General features: G+C 48.3%; 1 protein-coding gene across 1 annotated transcript in view; it reads right to left on the reverse strand.

Annotated features, from left to right (window-relative positions):
* isoc2 (isochorismatase domain containing 2) overlaps nt 1–12,069 on the reverse strand; it is a 37,485-nt gene that overhangs the window by 121 nt on the left and 25,295 nt on the right. The window contains exons 4-6 of the mRNA XM_041231972.1: nt 4,292–4,362; nt 1,479–1,596; nt 1,102–1,153 (exon numbers count right to left, since the gene is read on the reverse strand). Of these exons, the coding sequence (XP_041087906.1) occupies nt 1,102–1,153; nt 1,479–1,596; nt 4,292–4,362 (241 nt within the window). The remainder of the gene's footprint in view (nt 1–1,101; nt 1,154–1,478; nt 1,597–4,291; nt 4,363–12,069) is intronic.

A 12,069-nucleotide genomic window follows, 5' to 3' on the forward strand; every position in this document is an offset into this window, starting at 1 on the left:
AGGTGTGATAATAATTGAACTGGCTTTCTGTGTGCAGCTCTGCTACTGTCTAATTTCATTACCACACAAAAAGGCTTCAGGATGAAAGTATCGAAAATGGCTCTTGAAGGGCTGAAACCCCTTGTGGGACACGAGTTACAAACTAACCTTTGGTGGGCTTGGAGATGAGGATTGGAAGGGCTTGTGAAATAATTGACTTGTTAATCAGTCTCCTTCACAGTTTAATAATTATATCTGTCCAGGTGGGGTAACACCACTATATAAAGACTTGAATCAGTCGACAGCAAGGCACGATCCATCACAAGACTCATTCAAAAACATGAAAACACATACCCATTTCTATACCACTGAAAAAAACAGATGGAGGCAATTACCTAGTCAATTATTTCACCACAAGTCCTTCAAACGCTCGTCTATATCCCATGAATGCTTGTTTCAGAACTTTGCAAGAATCTATTTTTAAAGATGGCAACAAAGAAATAAGAGGTCAACAGTACTAGAAAAAACACGATTGAGCAGTGAAAGACCTGCCCTTTCTAGAACCTGATGAAACCGCAAGTGTCTCTAGCACTCAAACAAAGCTGTTCTGCTGTCAAATGGTACTAGTATAAACACACATGTTCATAAAATAAAATCTTTCACTGGTTTGAAGTTGATAATGGGTGCTGCCAGCAAGTCTGCACTTGATGATCACTGGTTCCTGGGACCAGGGATCCACAGCTGCAGATGTCATGCCTTTGAAGCGTTTCAAACTTCGGTCACGAAATTACATTATCCAAAATCCGACCCATATTATAGACTGATCTTTTTTGTGCACAGAAGTTGGTCTCTGATCGGCTCTTATTCTCAATTTGTTTCAGAAGCTTATTGTTTAAAAGACAGATATGCTGTGTTGGGCTTTCAAAAATATTACATGTAACTAAAGACACTCAGACAGGTGGCTTAGTGGACGAACTTTATTGAAGTTTCTTTAGTTCTGTTCTTCCAGAGGTGTGTTTACAGTCAGGGAGGGGGGTGCACGTGGGGGGGGGGGTAGGGGGGGGGGGGGGGGGGGGGGGGGGGGGGGGGGGGGGGGGGGGGGGGGGGGGGGGGGTCTAGAACAATGACCCCAGGGGCCGGTGTCGGGGGAGGGGTGAGTCAGGAGCTTCTGCAGCTGAGAGGAGAGAGAGAGAGGGATTAGAAGTGCTGCATTAAAAAAGGCACAGCTTGTATGTACATGTATATATTATACACAACTGCAAAACTGTGCTTTTCCCTCTCTTAACACATTTGTGTGTGTATGCAAGAGTGTGTGTGTGTGTTTGTGTGTGCGTGTGTGTTTGAGTGTGTGCGTGCATGTGTGTGTATGTGTGTGTGTACGTGTTGATTGATTGATTGATGTTTTCAGCATGCACAGTAAATCCAAGATGAACTCTTCACATTAAATAATGAGCTGAACTTTGAACTAAGCTCAATGAATTAGGGGTGCAGGGTTGTACCTGTTTGAATTTGGGGTGCGCTGCATCCTGCACCAGCTGCAGAATGACCCCCTCGACTGTGTTGAGAAACACCCCGCTCTGTCTGAGACGAGAGAGAGAGAGAAGCCGCTCTGTCTGACTGAAAGAGACAGACAGACAGACAGATGGGGGGAAGAGAGCAAGAAAATGTAGTTTAATTCAAGTACTGTTTTTAAATGCCAACAAATGAAAAGCAGACCGTGTGTGTGTGTGTGTGTGTGTGTGTGTGTGTGTGTGTGTGTGTGTGTGTGTGTGTGTGTTATTATGATTATGATGTAAGCGATGAATTTCCGCTCTTTGCCGCGTTGTCGTAAATAACCGTTAAAACCCGGCGGCCTCTCTAGCCGCACATTACCCGAGGGAATGTTTAATATGAGTGATTACTGGGGTCGGGCTTGTTGAATTATTCCTCTTGGAATCTCTCAGTTCCTGTGTATATTTTCTTTGTGTTTAATTACGGCTGCATTACTCGGTACCACACGCATTGTGTACTAAAATAGTTCACTACAATTCTAAGATGTATGTGCACGTGTTGTGGTAAAGCATATGAAAAACAAACCATGGTAAACCAACCCTTAAAAGTGCCCCACAGTGAAAACACAGCACAGTGAAAGAATGATGAAGCACAGAGAGCTATGATAAAGCATAGGGAAGCATTGTAAAGCACAGAGAGGTCTGGTAATGCACAAGGAAGCATTGTAAAGCACAGAGAGGTCTGGTAAAGCATAAGGAAGCACTGTAAAACACAGAGAGGTCTGGTAAAGCATAGGGAAGCATTGTAAAGCACAGAGAGGTCTGGTAAAGCATAGGCAAGCATTGTAAAGCACAGAGAGGTCTGGTAAAGCATAGGGAAGCATTGTAAAGCACAGAGAGGTCTGGCAAAGCATAAGGAAGCACTGTAAAACACAGAGTGGTCTGGTAAAGCATAGGAAAGCATTGTAAAGCACAGAGAGGTCTGGTAAAGCATAAGGAAGCATTGTAAAGCACAGATAGGTATGATAAAGCATAGGGAAGCATTGTAAAACACAGAGTGGTCTGGTAAAGCATATAAAAGCATTGTAAAGCAGAGAGGTCTGGTAAAGCATAGGGAAGCATTGTAAAGCACAGAGAGGTCTGGTAATGCACAAGGAAGCATTGTAAAGCACAGAGAGGTCTGGTAAAGCATAGGGAAGCATTGTAAAGCACAGAGAGGTCTGGTAAAGCATAAGGAAGCACTGTAAAACACAGAGTGGTCTGGTAAAGCATAGGAAAGCATTGTAAAGCACAGAGAGGTCTGGTAAAGCATAGGCAAGCACTGTAAAGCACAGAGAGGTCTGGTAAAGCATAGGGAAGCATTGTAAAGCACAGAGAGGTCTGGTAAAGCATAAGGAAGCACTGTAAAACACAGAGTGGTCTGGTAAAGCATAGGAAAGCATTGTAAAGCACAGAGAGGTCTGGTAAAGCATAAGGAAGCATTGTAAAGCACAGATAGGTATGATAAAGCATAGGGAAGCATTGTAAAACACAGAGTGGTCTGGTAAAGCATATGAAAGCATTGTAAAGCAGAGAGGTCTGGTAAAGCATAGGGAAGCATTGTAAAGCACAGAGAGGTCTGGCAAAGCAAGTGTCTGTCTGCCTGTCTGTCATGCTTACATTTTAACATGTCGGTCTATATTGTTTATTTGTTCCAGCTCCTGCGCTGACATGGCTTAGAGAAACGAGGGGGAGACTTGAAAACACAGAGAAAGAGAGAGAATTGGAGGAGAGCGAGAAAGTTCACTGTATTTTAAAGGATATTTCTGAAGCGACACTGAACAGAAATCTCAACAAACAACACCTTTGTCTAAAGTAACAGGAATGAACTGAGAAAGAGAGAGAGTGAGAGAGAGGCAGAGCCAGACAACACATTATCCCCCCCCTCCTATTCCATCTATTCGTCTCGCTCCTCCCCACGTCTGCTGGCTCCGCAGTGGGAGGGGGTCTCCAGCCCCTCTCCCTGACTGTGGCCCCCTCCTCCCTGCAGGACCTGACCCCTCTAGCCCCCCTCTCTTCCCTCACCGCCCTGCAGAGCTCCCTGGGTCCTGGGGTGGGGGGAGAGGAGCTGAGCGTGCTGGAGCTGAGCGTGTGTGTGTACCTGCATGACGAAACAGCTCCTCTCTCCTCTCTCCCCTCTCCTGCCTCACCCTTACCCCCTCCAGCTCCTCCTCCTCTCTCCCCACTCCTCCCTCTGTGTCTGTGTACCTGCATAATGAAACGGCTCCTCTCTCACCACTCCTCCTCCTCTCTCATCTCCTCCTGCTCCTCCTCCTCTCACCTCCTCCTGCTCCTCCTCCTCTCACCACTCCTCCCTCTGTGTGTGTCTGTGTACCTCTCCTCTCTCACCTCCTCCTGCTCCTCCTCCTCTCACCACTCCTCCCTCTGTGTGTGTCTGTGTACCTCTCCTCTCACCCCCCCTGCTCCTCCTCCTCTCACCACTCCTCCCTCTGTGTGTGTCTGTGTACCTGCATGATGAAACAGCTCCTCTCTCCCCTCTCCTGCCTCACCCTCACCCCCTCCTGCTCCTCCTCCTCTCTCCCCTCTCCTGCCTTACCCCCTCCTGCTCCTCCTCCTCCTCCTCTCTCCCCACTCCTCACTGTGTGTCTGTGTACCTCTCCCGCCTTACCCCCTCCTGCTCCTCCTCCTCCTCCTCCTCTGTCCCCACTCCTCACTCTGTGTGTCTGTGTACCTCTCCTGCCTTACCCCCTCCTGCTCCTCCTCCTCCTCCGCCTCTCTCCCCACTCCTCCCTCTCTGTGTCTGTCCCTCTCCCCCTCGTTACCTCCTTGATGACACAGCGTCGGCTATGAGATGCACTTCCAGCCCCCTGTCCAGCAGATCCAGCGCGGTGCACTGAGGAGAGAGCGAGAGAGAGAGAGAGAGAGAGAGAGAGAGAGAGGAGACGAGGGGAGAGGGGGAGAGAGAGCAAGAAAGAGGGGGAGAGAGAGAGACAGAGACAGGGGAACATTAATTGTGTTTTAATAACACTAATGACAATGATAATGACAATGTCTCCCCCTCATCTCCTCTCCTCTTCTCTCTCTTATTCAAATGTCTTTATCACAAGTCGATGCAGCAAACGTACAGGAATCCTGATCATTCCTCTCTGTATGAAACTCCCAGTCTGAACAGAGCAGATTGAATGGCCTCGACTGCACACTCTCTCTCCCTAACCCTCTCCCATCTTACAATGTTACTGCCAGTGCTGAGGCATGCTAGGAGCTGTATTTTTATTCAAATTCTGGCTCGTGTCAGCATTTCCAGTGTAAACACTCATACTGCAGTAAAACCTGTCTCTACAGCTGCCCAGGTAAGAACTACAGCTACCAGCATCCCTCACTGTTACTACCTGTGCTGAGGCATGCTGGGAGCAGGAGTTTATTGATAAGCAGAACCATTACCAGGGTATTATTCAAAATAACAGATACAACTGAAGAGTTTCACAGATGTTCATGTTTTTACAGCTGTATAAAGCTACCATGTTATATTCCACTTATTTAACACTGGAATATCATTTTGACCGTTTCTGGAATTTACACTGCAGTGTGTGTGTTTAAGATACAGAGCTGCACTTTCCTGATGTATACTAAATATACACACTGATGACCCTGACAAAGAAACAATCACGGAGCTAAAAAAATTAGAGAGATAAAATAGTGTCATACCCATTCCAACCAGGACCTGTCACAAAGCCCCCCACACTGTTCACTCGCCAGCCTGTCACAATGCCCCCCACACTGTTCACTCGCCAGCCTGTCACAATGCCCCCCCCCACACTGTTCACTCGCCAGCCTGTCACAATGCCCCCCAACACTGTTCACTCGCCAGCCTGTCACAATGCCCCCCAACACTGTTCACTCGCCAGCCTGTCACAATGCCCCCCAACACTGTTCACTCGCCAGCCTGTCACAATGCCCCCCCACACTGTTCACTCGCCAGCCTGTCACAATGCCCCCCAACACTGTTCACTCGCCAGCCTGTCACAATGCCCCCCAACACTGTTCACTCGCCAGCCTGTCACAATGCCCCCCCACACTGTTCACTCGCCAGCCTGTCACAATGCCCCCCAACACTGTTCACTCGCCAGCCTGTCACAATGCCCCCCAACACTGTTCACTCGCCAGCCTGTCACAATGCCCCCCAACACTGTTCACTCGCCAGCCTGTCACAATGCCCCCCAACACTGTTCACTCGCCAGCCTGTCACAATGCCCCCCAACACTGTTCACTCGCCAGCCTGTCACAATGCCCCCCAACACTGTTCACTCGCCAGCCTGTCACAATGCCCCCCAACACTGTTCACTCGCCAGCCTGTCACAATGCCCCCCCACACTGTTCACTCGCCAGCCTGTCACAATGCCCCCCAACACTGTTCACTCGCCAGCCTGTCACAATGCCCCCCAACACTGTTCACTCGCCAGCCTGTCACAATGCCCCCCAACACTGTTCACTCGCCAGCCTGTCACAATGCCCCCCAACACTGTTCACTCGCCAGCCTGTCACAATGCCCCCCCACACTGTTCACTCGCCAGCCTGTCACAATGCCCCCCAACACTGTTCACTCGCCAGCCTGTCACAATGCCCCCCCACACTGTTCACTCGCCAGCCTGTCACAATGCCCCCCCACACTGTTCACTCGCCAGCCTGTCACAATGCCCCCCCACACTGTTCACTCGCCAGCCTGTCACAATGCCCCCCCACACTGTTCACTCGCCAGCCTGTCACAATGCCCCCCACACTGTTCACTCGCCAGCCTGTCACAATGCCCCCCCACACTGTTCACTCGCCAGCCTGTCACAATGCCCCCCCACACTGTTCACTCGCCAGCCTGTCACAATGCCCCCCCACACTGTTCACTCGCCAGCCTGCCACAATGCCCCCCACACTGTTCACTCGCCAGCCTGTCACAATGCCCCCCACACTGTTCATGCTGCCGCTGGGACAAAGCAGGTCAGCAGGTTGAGGACATACTCGGGACCTGTCTGATGAAGGGCATTGTAGGTGAGCAGGAGAGTTTGGAAAGTAACCCTGAACTGCACAGGAAGCCAGTGCAGCTGGGCAAGGCATATGACATGGCTTTTAAACCCAGAATAATTCTGGTCGCTCTTTTTTGCACTCTTTCTAGAGCAACAATATCCTTTTTGTAGTGAGGTAACCAGAACTGAACACAATATTCAAGATTAGGTCTTACTAATGCATTGTACAGTTTTAACATTACTTCCCTTGTTACTTCTGTTGAAATGTCAGTTTTATTTACAATGTTTCGGTTGTGTAGATGCTTCATATCAATGATTTATATTCAATTGTTTGTCCTTCCTTTATAATGTTTGTGTTGTTTTAAAAACTGACTGCTATTGGCTCTTGTAGAGTTAAAAAAGATACAATATTTGATTGTATTCCTTTATGTTTACATTTGTGGATATGATGCTTAGCCTGAAACAGTGAATTTCCCTGGCTTTATTCAGAGCTGGGAATTTAAAAGGGATGTCCATGCTCTCATATAATTTAAAGGGGATGTCAACGCTCTCTCACAATTTAAAGGGAATGTCCACACTCTCATACAATTAAAGGGGATGTGCACGCTCTCACACAATTTAAAAGGGATGTACACACTCTCATACAATTTAAAGGGATATGCAAACTCTCATACAATTTAAAGGGGATGTGCACTATCTCACACAATTTAAAAGGGATGTGCACACTCTTACACAATTTAAAGGGGATGTCCACACTCTCACACAATTTAAAGGGGATGTCCACGCTCTCATACAATTTAAAGGGGATGTGCATGCTCTCACACAATTTAAAGGGGATGTCCACGCTCTCATACAATTATAAAGGGGATGTCCATGCTCTCACACAATGTATCTCTCCTGGCACAGACAAGATGATCTGACATTCTAGCAGATTATTTGCTTGTGTTATTATTTGAGCTGAAGTATTTTCTTACAATATTATTTTCTCTTCTTTACAATGTTTTTATTATTCCAAATTATAGTTTCTTGCTGACATCATATCTCTAAAACTTGCTTATGAAAAGCTGAGAAACAAATGTGTAGCTTTTTAATCTCAAAATCACATTGCAACAAGCACTGGACCCCTCTGTGGCAAAGTGGTGAATACGTGCAGGAGATTGCAGTGCAGAGTGGATAAATGACACAGATGATGATGTACAGGTGCAAGGGTGTTTATTAAATTAATTCAATGTCCAGAGCCTTATAGCAAACCTGCAAATAATAATAATGTTGGAAGTGGTACAGCGGCGTGTATCACTTCTGATTATAATCCCACGGGTTTGACCCGTAACCCAATGTCCAGTCCTTTCACCAACACAAAACACAAAACACAGACACAATTCCGACAGTGCGTGATTTTGGTGCTCGTGGTGCAAAAGACAGTTCCTGTAGTGGAAACGGTAAGTGGTGATATCTGGGTTTTACGCTGGCCTGCGGCTGCAGCTCCTGATCGTGCTCAGTGTTCTTGGTAAGAAACGACACACAAGACAAACAGTGTTAATACACAGACAAGCAGAACACTCACGGTTTTTCGTATAAACAAGAAGGGCTCCTTCTTGGTTATTTGGCTTAACCATATGCAAAGGAACAGATCACAAAGCCACGCCCCCCTATTTATACCCTCACCCATGACCCCTAGGTTAACGAGAGCGTCATTCGATCTCTGTCACATATCCCACCGCTCAGAGTGGAGCCGAACGAACACTCGGCTAAATCTACCTTACCCTTTGCTCCCCCCTCCCGGGAAAAATAATCCGCTTTTTGGTGGTCTTTCCCTGCACGGTGTACCATGTTGTACATGAAGGGCTGCAATGCCAGATACCACCGAGTTATTCGGGCATTGCTGTCCTTCATTGTGCTTAACTACGTGAGTGGGGTGTGGTCAGTGACGAGATCAAATGAGTGCCCCAGCAGGTAGTATCTTAAGGAGTGAGTAGCCCATTTAATGGCCAAACACTCCTTTTCGACGACGGAGTAGCTGCGCTCCCGAGGGAGCATTTTTTTACTAATGTACAGTATGGGATGTTCTACTCCGTTTACCCTTTGGGACATGACTGCACCCAAACCCACATCCGACACATCGGTGTGGAGGAAGAATCACTTGGTGAAGTCTGGAGTAATGAGAGCGGGGGCCTGGCATAGTTTCTACTTAACAGTATCAAATGCCCCCTGACATTCTACTGACCACTTAATTAAATTTGGTGCGCTCTTTCTGGTGAGGTCAATTAAGGGATTGACCACTGTGGTATACTCGGGGATAAAGCGGCGGTAATAACCGACCAACCCCAACAGCGACCTCACCTGAGCCTTGGTTTTGGGGATTGCCGCGTTCATCAAGGCCTGGACCTTGCTGACAACGGGTTTCACCTTCCCATTCCCCATTATAAAGCCCAAATATTGTGTCTCTTTTTTTACAAATGCACATTTCCGCAGATTGGCTATTAGCCTGGCTGCCCTTAGAGACTTAAGGAAGGCTGTGATTCTAGCCAAATGCTCTCGCCACGTGGAGCTGTAAATGACCACATCATCAATATACGCTGCCGCATATTCACAATGTGGATGTAAAACCCGGTCCATAAGTCTTTGAAAGGCAGTGGGTGCACCATGAAGCCCAAACGGCATGGTTGTGAAATGGAACAGCCCTTCTGGCGTTGAAAATGCCGTTTTCTCTCTGGATCTACGAGTTAACGGGATCTGCCGGTATCCTTTCGTCAGGTCTAGGGTGGAAATAAACCCTGCCTTCCCCAGTCTATTAAGAAGTTCATCGACCCGAGGCATAGGATATGCAGCAAACTTCGCAATTCGGTTTACCTTACGAAGGTCCACACAGAAACGGTTGGTGCCATCCTTTTTGCTCACTATGACAATCGGACTGCACCACTCGCTCCTGGAAGGTTCAATCACCCCAAGTTCGAGCATGTCCCATACCGCTTTGCGAACGCCATCTCGTCGACTTTCTGGGATCCGGTATGACACCTGGCGGAGTGATAATGTCATATTCAGCAAGGTTAGTTCTACCGGGCACGTTGGAAAAAACATCACTAAATTCCTCAATTAACATGCGCAGCTCACATTGCTGATCTGGAAGTAATTGTCCCACCATTGAAATGTTCTTTGTGCTAGAGGTTTCTAACTCGGGGCCCAAATCATCCTCTACATCGCCTGGGCTATAAATAAGACCTCTCTTGCCTGCCAGGGCTTTAATATATTTATATGATAACTTTCTTTTTCATTACGGCGATCGGGCTGTCTAATTTCATAATTCACTTTTCCTATAGCCCGAATCACTTCGTATGGCCCCTGCCATTTAGCACATAGTTTGGATTCTGTTGAGGGAAGCAGCAGCATTACCTTGTCTCCAGGTCGAAAGGTTCGAATCAATGCATTTTGATTGTAATGCTGCTGTTGTCGGTGCTGAGCCGCTTTGAGATTGTCCTGGGCCAAACGACCGACCAAATCTAGGTGCTCTCTGAGTAGGAGCACATGCTGCACTACATTTTTAGACGAGCCTTTGTGCTCCTCCCACCCCTCTCTCAACAGATCGAGAATGCCGCGAGGCTGTCGGCCGTACAAGAGTTCGAAGGGGGAGAACCCTGTCGAACTCTGCGGCACCTCTCTCACTGCGAAAAGGAGGTAGGGAAGCAGCGATGCCAAATGTTTTTGCTCTTGATTGACAAACCGTCTCAGCATCGCCTTCAAGGTCTGATTAAAACGTTCCACCAAACCGTCCGTCTGTGGATGATAAATCGACGTTCTGATGGGACGTGTTTTTAGTATTTTATATACCTGCTGTAACGTGTTCGACAAGAAATTAGTTCCATGATCAGTCAATATCTCCTTGGGGATCCCTACTCTTGCCATAATCTGCACTAGTTCTTTGGCTATCGCCGCGGCACTAGTGGACCTCAATGAAACTGCCTCTTCGGGTATCGTGTTGCGTAATCTACCACCACTAATATATGCGTATACCCGGAGTCAGAAGGTAGCAAAGGGCCGACTATGTCCACTGTGATGCGCTCAAAGGGGGTGGAAATAATCGGCAGTGGAACCAAAGGGGCGTGGTGCACTCCACCCAGCGCTACTCGCTGGCAGTCTGGGCATGTGGCTACATATTTCTCTATAAAGTCCTAGCCAAAAAAAACGAGCCAATATTCGTTCCCTTGTCTTGTCAGCTCCGAGGTGCCCCGCAAAAGGGATATCATGCGCCAGCCTCATGACCTCCGGCCAGCAGAACGAGGGAACCAATAATTGTGTTACAGGCTGTCCTGTGCCCGTGGCCAGGTTTACCCTATATAGTAATTGCCCCTTGATAATGAAGTGCGGAAATACTAGTGCCCCAGCGCCTTCAACATCCTTACCTTCAATAACCGGACCTGTCCCCAAATGTGCACCAGTGAGGGGTCGTTTTTCTGGCCCCACAATATGTCCACATTTAAGTACCACATGTCCGGTATATTGAGAGGGGTGTGAGTAGCATCTGCCCTTAATGGCCCAGTAACCTCGCCCTCTCGGTCACACTGCGTTCCGACCCCCTTTGACTGGTGTTTTTCACCGTTATAGCAGGCTCCCACCAGCCCCCAGCCTTGTCTCATTAATGCTCCCTCCCATTTTCGCAACCTTCTCTCTATTTGTTCCTCTTGGCCGGAATAGGGGAGAGAACATTTCTGTTTGAAAAGGAAACACGCTACCAATCGTTTCCTTTTCGTCTTTTTCTGCCACTTTTACGTGTATGGTCGGGACTCCCATTAATTTCAGCAAATCTTTGTAGTTTGGCCAGTCTCGACCCAGAATAACTGGATGTGGTAGCCTTTCCGCCACCCCCACTACCATGTGACGTTTAATCGGACCAACCGATAAATATGCTTTAACTGTGGGGTATGTTGCCGTGTCTCCATGGATACAGGAGATCGCCACCTGACCTTGTGGTTGCCACAACACACCGCCTAGGAGAGATGCTCTAATTAAGGTCTGACCACACCCTGTGTCCACTAAAGCATGGGTTTTCACATTGCCCAAAACCACATTAACAATATAAGGCCCCTCCCGACCATTTTTCTCTCGCTTACCCGCTTCAGATGCCATGCTGATGATACCAGGGAGTCTTCAAAGTCCTCGGCGAGTTTTACTGCCTGGTCCAGGGTGTCGGGGTTGTGGCGCCGTATCCACGCTTGGGTCTCGGCGCCGACCACATGGCAAAACTGCTCGATCACAATGGCCTCACCCATCTGTGCGCCTGTTTTTAGCGACGGGGTGAGCCAGTGTACCGTGTGGTCACAGAGTTTCTGCGTGACCACCCTGGGGCGTATACCCGGGGACCTTTTATACTCCCTGAACCTCACACGGTGCGTTTCTTCTGTGATATTCAGATGGCGGAGAATGGCCAGCTTTACTAGGTCATACTGGGCGGCGTCGTCATCGCCCAGCACCTGGTATGCTGCCTGGGCTTCACCAATCAGGCAGGGTCCTAGTTGGCTTGCCCAGTACTGTTGGGGCCATGACGTGGTGGTAGCCAACTGCTCAAATGCCACCAAGTAAGCTGCAGGGTC

The sequence above is a fragment of the Polyodon spathula genome, chromosome 29 (genome assembly GCF_017654505.1).
Source record: "Polyodon spathula isolate WHYD16114869_AA chromosome 29, ASM1765450v1, whole genome shotgun sequence".
Lineage (NCBI taxonomy): Eukaryota > Metazoa > Chordata > Actinopteri > Acipenseriformes > Polyodontidae > Polyodon > Polyodon spathula.